At 42.0% G+C, this 18,644-nt stretch overlaps 1 protein-coding gene across 1 annotated transcript; it reads right to left on the minus strand.

The window, feature by feature from the left end:
- Window positions 1-6,214: 6,214 nt before the first annotated feature.
- LOC136713546 (unconventional myosin-XIX) lies at window positions 6,215-18,261 on the minus strand (the record flags this gene model as incomplete). Its single annotated transcript, XM_066690664.1, has 24 exons — window positions 18,119-18,261; window positions 17,018-17,151; window positions 16,574-16,722; window positions 16,176-16,289; window positions 15,937-16,069; window positions 15,601-15,670; window positions 15,266-15,368; window positions 14,964-15,060; window positions 14,794-14,870; window positions 14,354-14,444; window positions 14,025-14,196; window positions 12,611-12,684; window positions 11,293-11,414; window positions 10,705-10,818; window positions 10,284-10,460; window positions 10,061-10,198; window positions 9,779-9,886; window positions 9,274-9,344; window positions 9,050-9,129; window positions 8,528-8,688; window positions 8,211-8,355; window positions 7,953-8,011; window positions 7,448-7,523; window positions 6,215-6,369 (listed from the first exon to the last, which is right to left on the minus strand). Coding segments are annotated over exons 1-24 (2,652 nt in total), but the record flags the coding sequence as incomplete, so codon positions are not given.
- Window positions 18,262-18,644: the final 383 nt, after the last annotated feature.

An 18,644-nucleotide genomic window follows, 5' to 3' on the forward strand; every position in this document is an offset into this window, starting at 1 on the left:
CCTTTACAATCTCATGGGCACTGGGATTGAGCGGTATCTCTCTGTGACTGACTATGTGCCAAAAAGGCATAAGGTCACCAAGTAGCAAAGCCTGGTTGCGGCTACAGTCAACTGGACTCTTGCCATCTTGGCACCTACGTGACCATCATTGTCAACATGAGAAAACACAAAACTGCCATCACGCCTTACAGGGGTGCAATTGTTCACAATTACAAGCAGGCGGATATGTGAGTGACCAGGACAAGTGTCTTCATCTGGGTCTTTGCTATGGCCTCCTACTTGCCCTTTTTTCCGGAGTGGTTTGCGATGCGACCAATAATCTATGTCCACAAGCCTGGGGAACACCATCAACTCACTAAGATACGTCCCCTGTCAGAGAGCCAACGCTAATAACGTTTCTCCTGTCTGAAGCCTCCCGGATATTTTCACATCAGAACACTTTCTGTTTTCCAGAGTTACGTTATACACCTACTTTAAGAAGTATATGACTTCTGGGATCTTTCTTATCTGAGTTGTTAAAGACTAGTTTTTGGGAGAAGATGCTGATGACTCACATGTGGATACACCTTATATTCTGTCTTTTCAGCACCGCCTATAAAGCAAAGCAATTGGCTATTCGGCACCACAGACCGGAAAAGTATCAGCTGTGTTTAAAGATGCTCTCTGTGTACAAGGGCTGCATTCAGGAACACCGCCGTAAATTGTGACCATTTGATTCATTTAACTGAGACTAAGCACAACATGCATTACTGAATTTAGACATCAGTGTCACGCGTGTAAATGTTTACATGCATATAAACAATATAGTGTGATTTTTGTATCTACACTACGCTCTGTAATCAGTGTTGAGGTAACTGCCTAACCTTAAACCTGTTCTAGACAAAAGTAACTTGATGCTTTTTATCTTACCGAAAAGCAAGTTCACAATCAAACTACTTTTATGTCTAGTTTGAAGAATGGCAAGTAACTATTTACTCATAAACCGGGTTATAACCGTATAACCACTAATCGAATGGATAGAATTAGAATTCAAATGTAATTGATAGTCGGACACGTTGACTGGCTGTTCCTTGTTTGGCTAAATATTCAAGGATATGTTATTTAATACCCGTATCAGTTTACTGAAAATAAAAGAAAATGTGAAATATGCCATACGGCAATAAATTGTGTTAATTTTATTTAACAAGATAAGGGATTTGCTATGTAAATTGAGACCATTTTCAAACACATGTGGAATCACTCGCATGTGAGTAGTTTCATTTCACAGCTCGATGTCTTTATATAACCTCATATACAGTGAGGGAAAAAAGTATTTGATCCCCTGCTGATTTTGTACGTTTGCCCACTGACAAAGAAATGATCAGTCTATAATTTTAATGGTAGGTGTATTTTAACAGTGAGAGACAGAATAACAACAACAAAAATCCAGAAAAACGCATTTCAAAAAAGTTATAAATTGATTTGCATGTTAATGAGGGAAATAAGTATTTGATCCCCTATCAATCAGCAAGATTTCTGGCTCCCCTCTCTTAAAGGGACTCTCCTAATCTCAGCTCGTTACCTGTATAAAAGACACCTGTCCACAGAAGCAATCAATCAGTCAGATTCCAAACTCTCCACCATGGCCAAGACCAAAGAGCTGTCCAAGGATGTCAGGGACAAGATTGTAGACCTACACAAGGCTGGAATGGGCTACAAGACCATCGCCAAGCAGCTTGGTGAGAAGGTGACAACAGTTGGTGCGATTATTCGCAAATGGAAGAAACACAAAATAACTGTCAGTCTCCCTCGGTCTGGGGCTCCATGCAAGATCTCACCTCGTGGAGTTTCAATGATCATGAGAACGGTGAGGAATCAGCCCAGAACTACACGGGAGGATCTTGTTAATGATCTCAAGGCAGCTGGGACCATAGTCACCAAGAAAACAATTGGTAACACACTACGCCGTGAAGGACTGAAATCCTGCAGCGCCCGCAAGGTCCCCCTGCTCAAGAAAGCACATGTACAGGCCCTTCTGAAGTTTGCCAATGAACATCTGAATGATTCAGAGGAGAACTGGGTGAAAGTGTTGTGGTCAGATGAGACCAAAATCGAGCTCTTTGGCATCAACTCAACTCGCCGTGTTTGGAGGAGGAGGAATGACCCCAAGAACACCATCCCCACCGTCAAACATGGAGGAGGAAACATTATGCTTTGGGGGTGTTTTTCTGCTAAGGGGACAGGACAACTGCATCGCATCAAAGGGACGATGGACGGGGCCATGTACCGTCAAATCTTGGGTGAGAACCTCCTTCCCTCAGCCAGGGCATTGAAAATGGGTCGTGGATGGGTATTCCAGCATGACAATGACCCAAAACACACAGCCAAGGCAACAAAGGAGTGGCTCAAGAAGAAGCACATTAAGGTCCTGGAGTGGCCTAGCCAGTCTCCAGACCTCAATCCCATAGAAAATCTGTGGAGGGAGCTGAAGGTTCGAGTTGCCAAACGTTGCCTCGAAACCTTTATGACTTGGAGAGGATCTGCAAAGAGGAGTGGGACAAAATCCCTCCTGAGATGTGTGCAAACCTGGTGGCCAACTACAAGAAACGTCTGACCTCTGTGATTGCCAACAAGGGTTTTGCCACCAAGTACTAATTCAAAGGGGTCAAATACTTATTTCCCTCATTAACATGCAAATCAATGTATAACTTTTTTGAAATGCGTTTTTCTGGATTTTTTTGTTGTTATTCTGTCTCTCGCTGTTAAAATACACCTACCATTAAAATTATAGACTGATCATTTCTTTGTCAGTGGGCAAACGCACAAAATCAGCAGGGGATCAAATACTTTTTTCCCTCACTGTATAGGAACACATTAATTTACTAATGGATATATTGGTCACACTTTATAACAAAGGGCACCATGCATTCTCAATGAATTGATGTTTGAATAGCATGGGGTTAACACATGAATACACGTTATCGGAGTTCTGCTGTTAATCACATATGTCAAGCTCCTATAATGCCCAGAGTTAATAACGTGAATACAATGTTACAGCATTATGTGAATGTTTTCATAGAAATGTAGGTTATGTCTGTTTTAGATTGCTTATTATTCTACCTCTATGCATGCACGTTGGATTTATGCTATGATTGTATTACTACGGATCAAGGAACGAACTATATTACCATATTCCAGGTGACGATTTCTCCTGATCTACATATGTTTACAAGATGAATATCCACATCAAAAATTATTAAGTTTATGGCTTAAAGAAAATTCCTCTTATTATCATGTCTGTGAACACGTGATAAAAATCAGTACATTGGGATGCTTTTTTGAAACCATTAGCCGTGTGGCATCCCATGAAGGCCTTATCTGCTATCCCCAAAATAGAAATCAAACAGCACTATCAGCTTTAGAAAACACACTTTTCCGCCTGAGAAATATGGTTTAATTTCCTTTAAGTAAAAACTGCTTTACTAAGAAAAAAATATTTAGATAACTCCCCATAATCGTTGGCAACAGAGTATATTGATATAAGCTTCGGGGTTTTATAAGCAGATATCAATTTAATTAAATTCAAAACTGTTCATACCGAGACTGTATTGCTATGTATCAAGTATATCCTTCCACTCACCTGCAGAGGGCAATTATATATTTAGCAAATAATTGTGACTGCCTGGCTTGCAAAACAATTAATTTCGTGTTAAGCGTGCAGAAGAATGAGTGCGCAAACCAGCCTCTGGATTGTATTCTCACAAGACATGCCATGGGTACCTTTGCGGGTTTGTGAGATGGGTGCTCTGTACATTGTGAATACTGTAATCGCTCAAGATGTAGTCTCTACATTAAAATACCTTTATTATTTTAGATTCAATTCTAAATGTGTCCTATTCAGAGTATAGGGTTTGTAAAGCACAGTATCCTGGGCCTGTATCTAAGAATAGGAACTGATGGAGAACAATTCAAAACCAGGGATTCATAACATTAAAATTTATTGGCACATGTGGGGTCACCTGAAACATACTGTGAAACATCTCTACACACACCGAATAAGAGGCACGCAGAATGTACATCCATTCATTAGGGTTCAAATCAAACAGAATGCTAAGGCTACATCATGATTGAAAAGCAACTTTAAAATAGGTTGAACACAAAAAAATAAATTGCACACCACTGAGTTTGACATTTCTCATAATTGTCTCCCTGGTCTCTCAGAATCTCTGTTCTTAATCTCACTGCCATCCAATACGATATCCTTCCCACAAAAATATATTCCTACCTCAGCTCTTAGCAAGTTTTTTGACTCATACTGAAATGCAGTTCTTTCCTTATCAAAGACAAAACACTAACATGAATATACATTGTAGTACAATAGAAAAAAAAGTTTTTTGCAACATATAATATAAATTAAGCTCCCATGCATTAGGGCACTTGTTGTCACAATGGTGACTGTTGATCTGAGATCAGAGTAAATACTGATTATCACTAGTGTTCTGGATTTGAGGAGCTACACACACATAAATAAACTGTAAAAAACAGAACAAAGGTCTGAACAAAGGTTTCATTGTCAAGGCCACTTTTATTGTTGGTCAACGGAAGAACATGAAAGTAGTGCAAGACAGGCGAGAGAAGAAACTGTATTTCTGATCAATGTCCATTGTGATTTTGGTCAGAAACTACAATCTGATTGACAGGTTTGTCATCTGTGTACATGCTTGGTCTCTTTGTATTTTGTAAGCGTTCTTCACAACATACTGTATCGTTCAGCTTGTGAAACGTGTACTAAACGGTTAAAGGAATTATTATTCTCCAAAGGAGTCCCCTAAGAGGTGTCTGTGGGGGGTCCGTGCAGTGTGTGCATCTCAGTACACACACTATCTGTCTCAGTATGTTGTGTGTGCGTCTCAGTATGCAGTGTGTGCGTCTCAGTACACACACTACATGTCTCAGTATGAACTGTTTGCGTCTCAGTATGCAGTGTGTGCGTCTCAGTATACACACTATCGGTCTCAGTATGTACTGTGTACGTCTCAGTATGTAGTGTGTGCGTCTCAGTATGTAGTGTGTGCGTCTCGGTATGTAGTGTGTGCGTCTCAGTACACACTATCTGTCTTCGTATGTAGTGAGTAACTCACCAAACACACCACCAACGAATCTGTCAATCAAACAAGGTACGGACGAGCCTGTGGTCCATTGGATTGGCAGTCAGTGTCCACTGTCCTGTGTCTCTTAAATCGTCCCTCGCAGGCTTATGCCACGTGTAAGCGTCTTGATGTGAAAGCCATCGTCCCAAATATGTTCTATTAATGCGGACCCCCTTGTCACAGACACCTCTTAGGAGACTGTCAACACCGCCCAATCCCCCAGGCATTTTTGGAGAATAATACATTTCCTTTAACCGTTTAGTACACGCTTCACAAGCTGAACAATACACAGTGTGTTGTGAAGAACACTTAAAAAATACGAAGAGACCAAACATTGTACCCCGATGACGAAATTCTCAAACTGAACTCGAACGAACCTGTCAATCAAACCAACCGTGGTTTTGTTCAGAAACTACAAGGGACATTGTACTTCTTATCAGTTTCTTAGCCCACCTGTCACGTTGACAGCTACATTCAAATCATGCTTCTCCCAGTAAGAGTCCATCAGCCTTCATCTGCGGGGGGTGCTGGAACGACGGCGACGGAGATCATCCAAGTTATGTTTGATCGATTACTGGCAACAGAAAAGACAACAGTGGGTTAAGTCTTACCGACTGAATCAGATACAGATTTCAACAGAATTATGTACACAACAGATACTTGACCATGTGTATTACAAGGACACAGTTGTGCCCGAGTGAAAGTAGATGTAATAAATGCAGGAGGGTAATGTTTCATAGGAAATCGAAATATGGTACACATGTATGGAGTCAAATTGTTTGAAATGGCAAAATGAAAAAGTCCTCTTGATATGGGAAGTCATTCACGGTACGTTTTGTTTTGTTCGTTGGGGGTGAGAACCTGATCAGTTATTGGGTTTGCAGTTCTAATCCAAAACTAAATGTAGGGATTCATTTGCAAATAAAAGCAAACCCTATAAAGATGATTCAAGTTTTAACATTAGTGATGTTAGCAGTTTGCCATTCACTCACAGACAACCATAGTCCTCTGAGCGGAGACTTGGACCTGAAGGCAAACAGTCCCTGGTTCCTGAAGAAGAGGCTCAGACCAGCCATCTCAGAAACCTTCTTTGGGACGTTCTTCTGGATGATGGTGCAGGTTCTCTGCCACTTGACTATCCTCCTGAGCGGGCTGGGCAAGGAGAATCTGAGCCAAGAGCAGGGCTGGACAGCGTGTCTTCCGGGAGACAGAGGTGGAGAGTCTCCTGCTCTGCTGGTTGCTGATGGGGGGGCAGAAATATCGTCGGCAAGTATTAATACCGGGGGAGGGCACTTGATGTTGAGAATTATACACCACATACTCTACACTAAAAGTCACTAGATGTGTTTTTGCTCATCTTTAGACAGTTCAGATTGCTTTGGAAGGCTATACAATGAACTTATGTGGGTAAGACAGAAGGAGTAGGATTTATTATAATTAGGGCTGCTTTGATTAATTGATTAATCGAGTCTATTAATCAACTAATGGATTGATCGACGATCAATATTTTCTGAAATTAATCGTGTAGTTTTTTCTTTCTTTTGCTCATTATAATAATGACTGGCGATTGTACGGTTAACACTAGAAGCAACGATAGCTCTTTAAAGGCTGTGGTATAATGGATGTCAAACATGATAAAGGCGAATCACGCAAGAGATCACAAGAGCTACAGTACAGTGTCTGCGCACAAACTGCAGGGTTTTCAAGTCGCTAATAGGACAACTACAGTCTAGCTTTGGATTCACGATGGGTCGAAAGGCCCCCTTTTGTTTGTAAACTTTCTTTCTTATGTTCAGAAGGAAATACTGAAGACAAAGTAAAGGTTTTCCGTTTCATTTGAAATAAATGCTTTTCTTGAAAGGGCAGTGTGCGCAGTTTACAGTATCATTTGCGAGCAAACACCATTTGCTGTAGTGAGAGGGCAAGGAGAATCCTCTGCCATGCTGCAGCTAAACGGTATTTGTTTTTGCATTAGAATAATTATTTTTATTTAGCATAGATCTCAAGCATTGAGGCCCCATCTCAAACTCTGAATTATTGTCGCTAAAATCTCATGCATTTTTAATATGCATTTCTTTTACTTAAGCATTGTTATAGGCTACTGTAATATCAATGCCTAGTATTTATTACAGTATTACTGTGTAGCACAACCACTTAGAGACCATTACACTTATTTTAATAAGTGCCCGATTAATCTACCGATGAATCAACTAATTGCCATTGATTAACCAATCTATTTTTTTTTATCAACCGACGGCCCTAATTATAATACTATAACCCCACTGACAAATGACAGAGTGTCCTAAACTCAGACTCACCAGAGCTGCTCAGTTCTTCAGACGAGGTCTCCAGTGTGTTGTCCAGCTCTACTTTACCGATTGCCTCCAACGTAGCCTGGAGGAGAATCACACATCAAACCCAGCACAGGGAGGAAGGTACGAGTTCAGACAGAACCAGCTGGAATCAAGGTCCATTAGCAAAACACAACTTACAGGTCGCACAGTCCATCCAGGTTCATCTCAAAGAAAGACCTCCGGAACTTACCAGTAGACTCCAACATTTATATGAGTAAGACGTGAGTAAAATGTCTTTCACATCACTGTCTAAATCAAAAAGAAACTAATTCTGGATTTCCCAATCACAGACAGGAAGCATTATTCGAGTGATGGTGATCATTATATCAAATTAATCTAACCTTCCACTCTGATTAAGGTTGTACAAATGGCATGTCAATGAAAGCTGTATGGACAGACTATAGACATTTATCATGTATTCCCCTGAGGGCTCAAGTGAAACTGACACATCTTGGAATCGATTCCTTACCGTCCACGCCGCCGTGTGCCACTTGAGCGCCTCTCTCCTCAGTATCCAGGAACGCACAGCTAAGGAAAGAAAGGTCTCGTCACTAGAAGGTGAGGCTGTTTGACACAGCACATGTGTCATTCTGTGTTCTACTCATTTGTTCAGAGTTTAAAACCCACAGACATGTCAAAACAGCGCCGGTCCCTGGCAGCAGTCTGAGCAGGCTGCGAGAGATGACGCCGAGCCAAGAGCAGCCCCGGACAGCGTGTGGACACTTACCTGCTTGGATGACCACTGCAGCGCGTCTCTGGACGGCCAGTCTCTGCCTGGTCTGTTTCCTGCTGCGGTACCGCCTCCAGCACCACTGGATGCAGGCCACTCGGCGGGAGAAAGCTCTGCCCCGCTCGGCTTCCAGTAGCTTCAGCTGTGGAAGATGAAGAGGAACGCTTGAACCTGGATCTCAAACCATGCCACCCCTATGGAGGGACTCCCAGACTCCTGCACAGGCAGCCTGGCCACACTGGTCACTTCCTGTCAGCCCGCTGGACTCGATCATTTCAAAAAGCATTTTAAGCTACCCACTTCAGTGTGCTTACCGTGGCATGAGTGATGAAGACTTTGGTGTTCCCGCAGTGCACCAGCAAATGGCGGGGCTGGTGCTTAGGGAGGACCGAGGCAGAGACAGGGGGGTCAGGCAGGGCAATGCGGAGAATGTCACTGACTGCGGGGCCCAGGGTGTCCTTGACTGACTCTGACCCTAAGACAGGGAAGGGCATTAATAGAGTATCAGAAATCCAGGCAACAAATGGATTAACTAGTAGAAAACAAAGCAATTCCTGATGGTAGCAAATGCTCTAGTAACTTTGGAACTAACAGAATAGCATTTCTTTATCATATTCCCTAAAGTGTCTTTTGAACAGATTGGCCAACACTTTGTGAGCGGTTACCTACAACTGACCATTTCATTTCTGCTGACATAACAAGCATAATAAAAGCATAATAAAAATGCCCGGCCAGGAGACATCTATCACACAAACTGCTTCCTGACAGTTTACCATGTAAGGAGTAAGATATATTATATAACATCCTAACCCCACTGACAAATGACAAAGACTCACCAGAGCTGCTCAACTGTTTAGAAGAGATTTTCAAGTCGGCAATCAGACCATACCGCTTGACGAAGTCGGGGTATGGAATCCTGGAAACGAAGAGAGAATATTTCAGTGCAAATCAGGTATCTTTAAAAAAAATTAAGGCTTTGGATATGTCTTGTGAATAAGTATAGATGAGTTCATATAGTAAATATCTATGAGAGGAGACATTACAGCGCACTGTCACATACCGGATAGGAAACCCGGACGCACTGATTTTGATGGACGCCACGATGCCACAGGCTACCAGCTGTGTCATGACCTGGAATTGAATGAGAGAGTCTGTCAGTCACCGATATCACAGTGTAACCAGGCGTCATTAACATTTTTATCTCTACAGTGGCTCCTGGAGGCGTCGATGTTCTAGAACTGAAGTAATCAATCAATTTATATTTGTATAGCGCCCTTCGCAGGGTAGCCACAGAGTGCTTTACAGACTGGTAAACATACAACAAACGTACAGCAGAATAAAATACATAAACAATACAATAAAGTAAAATAAAAATAGACCTTTAAACAGTTCACATGATCTAAAATAGAGTAACTAGCGGTGGCATATATATAAGTAACAAGAATTATTACTGGACAAAACCTGATAAGAATTCTAAACAAATCTTTCAACAGTCACCTTCCCAGATACATTGAATACACATCTGTGGCATGCATGCATAAGCCCAGTGAAATCCAGGGACGTACCTCTTCCTTTTCAAAGATGAGTGGCTGGCAGGCTGTGTTGGGCTTGATGCACCTGATGTTGTGTGGAGTGGTGCAGTCCAGAATTTTCATCAGGCTGTCCAGTGAGTTCTGCGGGGCCACAATGCACAACATGTCACACTGACTGATCCCTCCGAACCACAGGGCAGTCACTCTTATAGTTCACATTACATCACCATCAACAGCAGTGCATTGCTGAGCACTTCCTGTATTGTCACACATGTTAAAATGACCAGGTACCCTGTTAAGGAAAACACAATGTACCTTGAATTTGGACACCACCGTGACTACTTTGCGGTGGCCCCTGGTGTTCTTCTTGCTGTGATCACCAGCAAAGAGGTCCCTGACCAGATCCTTTTGGGAATTCCCCAGCAGCTCGAGAAGCTCCAGAGGCACAGAGTCCTGTAAACAGACAACACAATGCATTCAGCCGGGACGCTTCATTGTTAAAGAGTCGATTTCTCCCTTGCTTCCTTGCTCCTCACACCTTGTTCTTCTCCAGCATTCCCTTGATCTGGTAGCAGACGTTTTCTGCATAGTGAGACACTATGAAATGCGGCTTGGCATCAAACCGGTTCCAGCTCACGCAGGGGTTGCCGGAAAGGGCTTTCTCCAGACGTATCTCCAAGCGTCTGTCATCTGAGCGTCGATTCAGATAGCACTCCTGGACAAGAGACAGGGGTCAGGTGACACGAGACGAACGCCTAAAACCACTAATTGTGGAATTCACGCAGTGTGGTGTGTTCAGTGGCTTATTCTTTAGCTCTAACATCTGTCCTTACACTAAAATAAAACATTGATCTCACTATCAATATATCCCCAAACTTCCAAGAATCATAATCTCGAGTTTGTCCTCCATTTTGCACAGGGCGATATAGACTAAACTGGAGGCCGGGCAGTAGTCTGACCTCATTGAACAAGGAGAAGATGCCATTGGGCGTGTCCTCAAACAGGTCCAAGCAGCTCTGGTTGTCCTGGTAGCTGACGATGGAGCTGTCCAGTCCCTCGGCAATGTTCTCCTCCTGCAGAAGGGAGAGAGAAGGGGTTTAAAGAGATTTTCTGGAGGCACAGCATTTGATTATTTTCCCCCACAGAGATTCTAGTGTCAGCAGTGTCAAACCCCAAGCCACTGAAAGACTCACACATCAGTGTCTATTTTAAAGCCAAATCACGTCAACATACTGTCCCCCCCAGTGGGGATACAGGAGCACTATTATTGGCAGACAGTGGACACATCTCATCCATAACATTGTGATAAACAGGCTTGTGGCCTATTTAGTTCCTTCTCACTCTCCGAGCTTCTCCTTCTAGCGATGACATCACTTGTAAGAAGGCCTGGGGTGACAGGCTCAATACCAAAGCATACCTCTCAGCAGGAAGACCAGAGAGGCAACACACAAATGGTGAGATCATGAAACTCAGATAGAGCAAATGGATAACTTATACTAATATCAATACAAAAACATTTTAAAGCAAAAACAGGAGCTCAGGATTACCTGCTGGTTCTTCAAGAAGTGGCGCACGAAGTGCTGCTGGAGCTTCTCATTAGCATAGTTTATGCACACCTGCTCCAGATGATTGTCCTGGAAGTGCTCGAAGCCGTAGACATCCAGCAGACCTGCCGGCATCACAGACAGAAAAATTACAATTACACTCAGAGAGGACACAACACTGGCCAAACAGTCACTTTACTGAAGTCTCTGAAAAAGGGGACAGGATACAATTAAATTAAAAACTACAAATCGCTCCCCTGCCACACAAGAGAGACACTTTGCGAACCAGATCACCAGGAGTGCAGAAGGCCCTGGCAATGCATTATAAAACTAAATTCTCCTGGGCCCTCGATTCTTCACTGCACTTAAATGTTGAACTTTAAACACCATCACAGTTTGCGCTGCTCTGCACTGACTATTAGTGTCCGGCCTTGTAAATATGTGCATCATTAAATTCAGTACTTAGACCAGGGATGGGCAACTTTGACGATGGTGAGGGCCAATACATTTGCATCCTTCCTAGCAGAGGGCCAGATTACAAACCCGCACTCTCATTCATAGCATATTGTAAACCACCTTCCTCTATTTGGCTAATATAACTACTAATTATTTAAATAATCCAACATGTGATTATTGTTTTAGTTTTTATTATTAAAGCACACCAGTTGCCCAAAGCTTTAGTTTTAGTTTAAATAAAAAAGATAATCTGTCTCCCATCTTGGCTGGAATACACGGTTCTAGTGATCAATTGTTATTTTTTAAGAAGTCATTATATCCTCTATTGCTGGCTACAGTAGTTGTGCCAACCAATGCTTTTAATATTATTATTAGCCTAATGCTTGTCGAGCTGGCACCCTCTAGTGGTAGATTGCAGTAATTAACTGAGCGAGCAATTATTGCATTGAACTGCGTTTGTAGCTGCCTGTCTGCTGGGAGGATGAAGCACAACTCCACCTCAATTAGGGTGTCCAAAATATTTCCGCGGGCTGCTATGACAGGTGATGCGAGCCGTATGAGGCCCCTGGGCCGCGAGTTGCCCATCCCTGACTTAGACATTCATCAGGACTGTACAACATTCTGCCTAAAGTAAATGCAACTGTATTTTCAGTATCACTTAATCAACAGCACATTGCTGAGAATGGGAGCTTTCTGTCCAAAACGGGCTTGTTGGGATGTTTATGCTTGTATTATTATAACTTATTTTTATTTTTTTCATTTCATAGTGGACACCCTTGTCCAGGGCAACTTACACAATATAAGAGCAATACAAAGTGCAATAATACAGTGGAAGAGAAATTTTAATAGCAAGCAAACAGCATACCTATGAAGTTGCACCAGCTGGTTGAAGTGGCAGAGATGTTCTTGTTGATGATCATGACAAGCAGGTCGAACACACTATGAGGAAAAAAACAAAAAACACTTAATTAAATGTTTACACCATCACAATTTGACCAAACATAATACCATGTCATTTTCCAGTTGATCACTCACAAGTATTGTCTACTGTGATCTGGCATTTTGGCCATTGGCAATGACGTGACATGTATTTTGGTGTCCCAAGCATATTAAAAATATTAGATTTAATATAGATAAAATACATAAAAACAATAAAACCTTAGGTCTAACAGTTGGCATAATTGTGTGTATATATATATATATATATATATATATATATATATATATATATATATATATATATATATATATATATATATAAATAAATAATGTATAAATCCAAGTTCAAACCAAGTTCAAACATAGCATAATTCCTATACATTTAAAATGTTATGATATCAAAATGTTCAATATATTTTTATCTGTTGAAATGTTAATTAATTTAATTGAATTGACTTCATGTCATAAATGAGTTGTTCTTACAGTTTACTTTTGAAATGGCATGTTTGCTATACATGTTGCCTGTATAACCTAAAAAATAGTTAATGTGCTGAAAATGATTAAGTTCATGTTTTTAAATCTTAAAATGTTTTACTGCTACTGTTTTATCAAATAGCCTATGCCTAGAGTGGAATTATAGTGCATCAAAGTGTCATCTCACTTCTGATTATTACTGTTAATTAAAACAAAATGATGCGTTTAGTGACTCTCACTCTCGGTTAAATACAGAATGAGTGTTTAAGTACATTGTTGTTGCTGAGACAATCTTTAGATATCATCCCATATGAAATCTCACAATACGTAATTCCGAGTAACAATATCAGTCAGGTAGCACAACACCGATTACTTCTGTAAAAATACACAAGTCAGTGTCCTTGAGTTAAGGATATGACAATAATCATAATCACTTTTACTAGAAAGCATTTTCAGACATTTCCCAGCATTTGTCACTATTCAGTGTTATGTTTTGGGTGACTAACTTCAGAAAATGTGCTGGTGTCGATAGAAAAGCCCAAATTTGTGAGACTGATGGTGTTTTTTTTTTTTTTTCCTGGCCTGAATATGTTTGTTGAGATCAAACTATGAATACTTATAACCCACCCATGCTGACAAAAAACTAAAATCTATCAGTTATCCAGTATGACATTTTTGATACTAGAAATCATATGATTTATAATAATAAAGTATAAATTATTTTCAGAAATAAAACTTTTTGAAATATATAATATTCTGATGAAGATAGAAAGAGCTTTTTTAAGCTCTTGCCTTCACAGAGTCCGGCCCGGGTGCTCCAGCCTCAGAGACCCAACCCCCGCCAGTTGAAGTCAGGCCACACTCACCGGGCGTAGACCAGCTTGGCCAAGCAGTCCCTCCGTGCGATGCATTCGGTCCGTGAGCACGGCTTCAACAGCGCCTGCTGCTCACTCGCGGCCCAAATGGTTCTGATCCTGAGGAAGTGCAGCAGCTCCTCCGTAGGCAACCCCAGCATGGTAGCCGCCTTCTGGAGGAAGTCTGGGGACCGGAGAGAACAATCATTATCGCTACTAAACATTCAGACATTTGGGGAGCATCTAACTGAAAAACATACACTATAATACAGGGTACAGAAGCCTGAAGGACCATGTTGTTCCCCCTTGGCCATGGACGGAGCGGGGTGAAGTTGCCTTACCATTGGACTGCTTCTGCAATTTGCAGGGCTTCAACTCGTCTTTGGATTCTGCGAAATCCACGTTCCCAAGCTGCAGAAGCCCTGCGAGGATCTGGCTCACATGAAAGGTAGAAAACAAATGAGGGAGGCTCTAGCTTTAAATGTATAGATTCAATTTAAGGAGTGTGTATACAATAGCACCTGTATACGTTTGTTAAAGCCTGGATTTATTTTTTTTAACAAAATAAGAGATTGTAATTCTCACAAGGTGAATAATATGTTCGGATCAGAATCAGCGCAAAGAATGTGCTGGTAATTCTGCAGCAAAAACAATCCTTAAAAAATCTAAACTGAAATAAATGTATAAGTATTAACATACACTTGAAAGTTTCACAAAGTCTTAAGTCATATCACATTTGCCTTCATAAGTCACAAGTGTTTTGTAGGTCTCATTTCGTTACCTGGAAGATCTGTCCCTGCACCTCACTGTCAATGCCCAGGTGCATCATGGCATCTCTGGTTACAGCAAAGCAGTCTTCTGCAAAATACAAAAGCGAAACCAGCACAGTCAAAAGATTGAGTTACTTGGCTTTAAAGAAAATCTGTAAGATTTCTTCTCACATCTGATTACCTTCAAGTGTTCGGTCAGCATTTGGCAGCCAGGAAAAATGTGCATCACGTGGCATGTGCCACTGCTGTCTCTCCTCCTCTGTGGCTCCCTCCATCATCTAGAGAGAGAGAGAGAGAGAGAGAGAGAGAGAGAGAGAGAGAGAGAGAGAGAGAGAGAGAGAGAGAGAAACTAGTCTGAAAACAAACCATGTGATCAAAACAGCGAGTCAATGAAGAACAGGGATTCCTAGCTTGGATATAAAAACAAAATCATGCTTCTCGTGTGTGTGTGTGTGTGTGTGTGTGTGTGTGTGTGTTACTGACCTGGTAAAAGATGTGGAAATTGCGCTCGTCGGGAGCTTGGCAAACCACTCTTGTCTTTTCCAGCAGAAACGTCTGGATTTCTGCTCCAACAAACTCCTGCGAACTAGACACCAACAGAGAGAAGAAAACATCAGCCTTAAGCAAGTGAGACTGACAGACAGACTGACTGACTGACTGACACCTGCGACATTAAAGGCTAAGAAGAATCATTGGCTCAGGAATAAATCTTGGGCACACAGAAAGGCATGCATCACACACACTGTGGTAAGAGAATAACCACGCATGTCCAGGCCACCCTGTAAATGCCCTAAAGGACTGCGGACAAACAGACTGACCTGTTGAGCTGCAGCTGGATGTATTTCCCAAACCGACTGCTGTTGCTGTTCCTTGATGTAGAGGCGTTCCCTACGGAAAGAGCACAGCCCAATCTCAGTTCTCTCTCACTCAAGGTAAAAACACACTGGATACGTGGAGTACAGTACTGCATAAAACACTATAGACCTATCAATTATGAAAGGCAGAGTCATGTCACGTACAAGTCAGGACAGATTTCATGATCTGCATAAAGATCGCTCAAGAAACACGTGTGTTTTCCACCATCCACGTCCCAGTGTAACACAGTACAGCAGACTGACCCAGGGCTGGATGTAATTATGAGCACCATTTCTCACCAAAGGCCTCCATGACAGGGTTTGAGTCCAACACCCGCTGCTCAATCCTCTGGACCGTGTCCTGGCCCTTCTGAGAAGTCAAGGGGGTGGTCACAGTAGCGTAGTACTGTAGGAGGCTGCGGGTGGTCCACGTCTGAAAGAGAAGGAAGTATCTACCTTTAACCCACCTGCGAGGCAGCGGCTTCAGTACAGAGGTCACTCTGCTGACTACAGCTTGGCCACTACTGCACAGTGCTTACCTTTCCAGCGCCGCTCTCGCCGCTGACGATGATGGACTGGTTCACCGGCCCCACTTGGCCCTGTACGTTCCTGTACGCCTGCTCAGCCACAGTGAAAATATGAGGCTTGTGCTCCTGGGAGAGATGAGAGGAAGCATCATTGGAAACCAATTCTTTAAAATGTGTTGCATATCTAAAGCTGTAAGTGCTCCTTACAATCTAATAGCATAACATGAGGGGAAACGACATGTTAAAGCTGAGAGAAAAGGGGTTTTACTGAAGTTCTCGGCTAGGTGTTCCCATATCAAGTCGTTCCTTAAAATGACTCTCTGACTAACACAGATTGTATTACGATGACTGACTGGGCCCTTCCACACCGGTTCCGTGCAGATTGGACGGGCTTGCCAGCTAGACCCTACCTGTGGCTGGGGAGCATTGTGATACTCCTTCATCACCTCCGGAGAGTACAGGTGAGGAATGTTCCTGAAGGGGTTCACAGCGACCAGAGTGCAGCCGGCATTAGTGTAGAAATCCCCTGTGCCGTACCGCACATCCAGGCATTTCAGAACTACAAGGCAAGTTCATGTTTGTTTCAAGTTACAATGCTAAAAAATGAGAGAAGGCATTTTACAGACCAGAAGTCTTTACATTTTTTCTGAAATCAGGCTGTACAGAATAGGTAGGCTATTTGTTTACAAAGAGAACAGTTACTGGCGTTTAAACAAAACTTACTGTCTGTGTGAACACTGTGCTGTTGTAAATTACATATAATCACCAATCTTCACATTCAGTCTAAGCTATTGAAAGCATTCCTTCTTTCTGGCACTGTAAACATGAGTGATCGTTTCCAGAGGAGGTATTACCTGTACGAGGGGTGACGGGGTTCACTTTGGTGAGGTCATCATACATGTGTAATTGACCTTCATCAGTCAAAAAGGCATTGACTTCACCGTCCAAGTAGTCATTGAGAGAGGGCTGATGGGACGGAGCCATTGGCCTGGAGACAACAATGACAGCACTAAGAATACATCTCATGCAGTTTCATTGGAGGAGCTACACAAGAGAGAACAGTTCACAATTTCACAGCTTACAACTGCACACCAATCCACAATGTCAGGCAAGGAGGTCAAAGCCATGCCTTCACAGACTCCAGCCCGGATTCAACTAGGCAGGGCAGGGGGCTCTCCAGGACCTTGAAAACCACGAGAGCCAAAGCGCTTGTGTTCATACAGATTGTTTTGTAGTTTTTTTTTTTTTTTTTTTTTTTTTTAATACAGTAGCAGGAAACATTATGTTTAAGGAATGCACTTAAAATAAGATATCTGAAATTAATTTAGAGATCTCTAATTAATTTAAAGATCTCTAAATATTTAAAGATATATTAAATACATTCACAGATGTTTAAATATTTAAAATATATATCTGTAAATACTGAAAGAACCTGAAATGCAATTGAAGATCTCTATAAATCAGTGGTTCTCAACCCTAGTCCTGAGGAGCCCCTACCCTACCTTTTTGTTCCAAAGCTCTCAATTACTTAATTTAACTTATAATTTACTAAATCAGAGCCTTTTGATTATTTTTAAAAAAGTAGGGGTTTTAAGTATAGAATTGTATAAATAACGTATTAAAGAAACAACTCTTTTACTACACAATTTTAAAAGTCACATCTAAGCAAATTGTTACTTCAATTAATGTTCAATTAACTAATTGAGCGCTCGGCTGGCACAAAGCCCAGCAGGGCAGCCCTGGGGGCGGGGTGGCACCGCTGCTCTGGATGATAGCTGGACTGGCCATCTTTACACAGCAGGACCAGCAGCATCGGCGGTATATATTGACAACGCATTAACTAACAAACCAAATATTAAACTGATTATTGTTATTAATGTGTCTTAAATATGCACAATATACACAATCTAGGAATGACTGTTCATTTTCATCTTATTTTAAACCCGGAGAATGACCTTTGACTCAGAGTCCTCATCCACATCCTCATCCTCCTCTCGACTGGACACTTTCTTATGAGCTGATGTTCATATGAACGTTTTTGTTTTCAGGTTGTAGGAGCACCGTTCTGGATAGTCAACCCCTTCTGAATCAGATAAAACTCGACATTTCACATGTCTCAAAATGATTGGTACGGACAGATCAACGTGCCCTTGACATTGGTAGGAAGTCCCTATCGTCCCTACCTAATTCTACGCCATAGGTTTCAACCAATTACAGTCTCGGGAATAGCAATGTACCTATTAAAATAAAATATATTCCGACCCTTATCCCTGCTTTAGCACCATCTGGCAGCGCTGCAGGCTTTCATCGCCCCTTTCCCTAAATTAAGTGCACTGTACCTTGTTCTGTGATCCTGACATCGCCGATATCTTTGTACAACCGCTCGAGAATCTACCCTGTGGAACTGCGACAAAGGTCCGAGCGGCCCGGCGCTTCATCTGCGGTAAACACAGCCTTCTGTGACGTCATACACGCAGTACG

This window comes from Amia ocellicauda, chromosome 18, assembly GCF_036373705.1.
Source record: "Amia ocellicauda isolate fAmiCal2 chromosome 18, fAmiCal2.hap1, whole genome shotgun sequence".
Taxonomy (NCBI): Eukaryota; Metazoa; Chordata; class Actinopteri; order Amiiformes; family Amiidae; genus Amia; species Amia ocellicauda.